The sequence below is a fragment of the Pinus tabuliformis genome, chromosome 3_1 (genome assembly GCF_031772625.1).
Source record: "Pinus tabuliformis cultivar Carrire ecotype Pingquan chromosome 3_1, CPIR1, whole genome shotgun sequence".
Lineage (NCBI taxonomy): Eukaryota > Viridiplantae > Streptophyta > Pinopsida > Pinales > Pinaceae > Pinus > Pinus tabuliformis.
This window is the reverse complement of record NC_142301.1, coordinates 81,985,239-81,987,230: the sequence shown is the minus strand read 5'-3', so window position 1 is coordinate 81,987,230 and position 1,992 is coordinate 81,985,239. Positions and strand designations below refer to the sequence as shown.

The window sequence follows — 1,992 nt, the reverse complement described above, 5'->3', positions numbered from 1 at the left end:
TGTCTCTTTTTAATCTGTCTTTCAAATATCTCTGTTTACCTCTGCTGTTAAGACCTCTGATGTTCCAACTTGTAATAATCATTTTAATAGTTTTGGGGGTAGTTGAAATACCTCTGATAGAGGTATGACTCTTCCTGAATTCACCAGCATCTCTCCTACCTCCTGGATTGTCTCGCTCATCGAACGCCTGCCCCTTTTTCTTCCTCCTTTGCTAGAGCTGCCCATTCCCGAGTTCTGAGTCCCTTGCATTTCTATCTGTTCCAATTTGTTTGTTGCTGTTACCCCTGCCTTTTCCTTATATTTTTGAAATGCTTCTTTATATATTTGCTTTTGTTCCTCCGGGATGAATCTTTCATCTAAAAACCTCCATTCCTATAGAAATTTCCTCATTATTCGCTCCTCTTCTCCTCCTTTATCTTTTTGTGGGTCTATCTCCATGAGTTTGTTCATATATCTGTTCCCCTTTCTCTTCTACCTCTCCTTGTTCTGTATCTCTTTGTCCTGATACGTGTTTTTCTGATTCTTTTAAAGTTTCCATTATCTCCTCATAGCTGGCTTCCTTTTCCATCTCAACTTCTTCTTCCTGGAGGGCTTTTAATTTATTTTTCATTTCCAGAGGTATATTTTCCTTGGGTATTTGTCATTGGGGTGTACTGCTCCCTGATTTCCTTTTGTTTTGTACTTCTTTAAATCCCTCTTCCTCCCGTCCTGGTTCCTCTGCTGTTGCCCTCTCTTCTTCTCTCTTGTCCACTGCTTCCTCTGTTCTATTTAAGGGGCATTTCCTGAAAAGATGGCCGTATTCATGACATTGTCTACACCGGAACGGTATATGCTCGTAATCCACTGGTTGTTGCCAGATCTCATCATGATATTCTAATTCAATGAATTCTGGGAGGGGTTCAGTTATATTCATATACACACATATCCTGGCGTAGGACATATATCTCCCTCTTTTAGTGGATTCTGCTACTTTCACGAATGATCCTATAGCATTCCCTATCCCTTCTAAAATCTTCGGATCCCAAAACTCCATTGGAAGCCCAAAGAGTCTTATCCAGACCGGGGCTGCTAGCATTTTCTCCTTGTCTGGATTGTAGCAGTCTTCCCAGTGTCGAATAAATAGGCCAGCATTGTTCATAAAGTAGGGGCCTCCCTCGAAAATCCTTTCTTTGTCTTCTATGTTGGAGAATATTACTGTAAAAAAACCCTTAGCACCCAATTTTAATTCAACATGACCCTTAGGTTTCCATCTCTGTTGTATCCATTTGGATAGATCTTTCTCAGACGGCTAGAACCCTACAAATTTTCATATTAAGGCATAATCTTTCATGTAACGTATACTCTTCAGGTTTTTGCTCGGTATTACGAACTTGGGTTTCTTCGATGCGCTAGGGAGGCATTTTCCCCTTAAACCCGTCTGCCAGCTGGTTCCCTTTGTTGGGTTCTCTATGATGTTTGACTTTGACCCATTCTGCGCTCGTTCCCTACTTGCCTCCCCCATTGCCATGCTCTTGTAGGAGGTGATCTCTCCCCTCCCCACACTTGCTGCCATTAAACCTTCAACGCCTGCTTCTTCCTGCGTCCTCTCCTTTGCTACTGTCTGCAAATCTCCCAGTTAATCTTCCGCAGGTGTACACAAGCTCCCTGCATTCCTTCTTTGCTCCAAAGTTGCATACCCCTTGTAAAACTTTCACACTTCCAAAAACCATGTACATTTCAATCATTCACTCATTCTTTTCATTATTTTCCTAGAATCCATAAATACGACATTACAACATTGTGCTAAGAGCCGATAATTTGGAAGTATGTGATTGGTATGGAAGATTTAATGAGGTCATGGATTGTGGAAATTAGTATGCTAATTTCAAATGCATATATTTTTGAAATTGATGGCGATGTTTGTTGTGACAAATTGATGTTTGGATGTGTGTGCAATTTATCACAATGAGTTGTGTTTGGATTAGAGTTCATTTTACTTCTTTTCATCTATGC

At 40.7% G+C, this 1,992-nt stretch overlaps 1 protein-coding gene across 1 annotated transcript; it reads right to left on the bottom strand.

Moving 5' to 3' along the window:
- Nucleotides 1-640: 640 nt before the first annotated feature.
- On the bottom strand, nt 641-1,138 carry LOC149185873 (uncharacterized). Its single transcript, XM_089409152.1, has one exon. The coding sequence runs from the start codon at nt 1,136-1,138 to the stop codon at nt 641-643; it is 498 nt and encodes a 165-aa protein (XP_089265278.1).
- Between the last annotated feature and the right edge of the window lie 854 nt (nt 1,139-1,992).

Bases quoted from the DNA above. Each gene is read 5' to 3' on its own strand.
- LOC149185873 (XM_089409152.1), bottom strand. From the start codon at position 1,138: ATGAACAATGCTGGCCTATTTATTCGACACTGGGAAGACTGCTACAAT.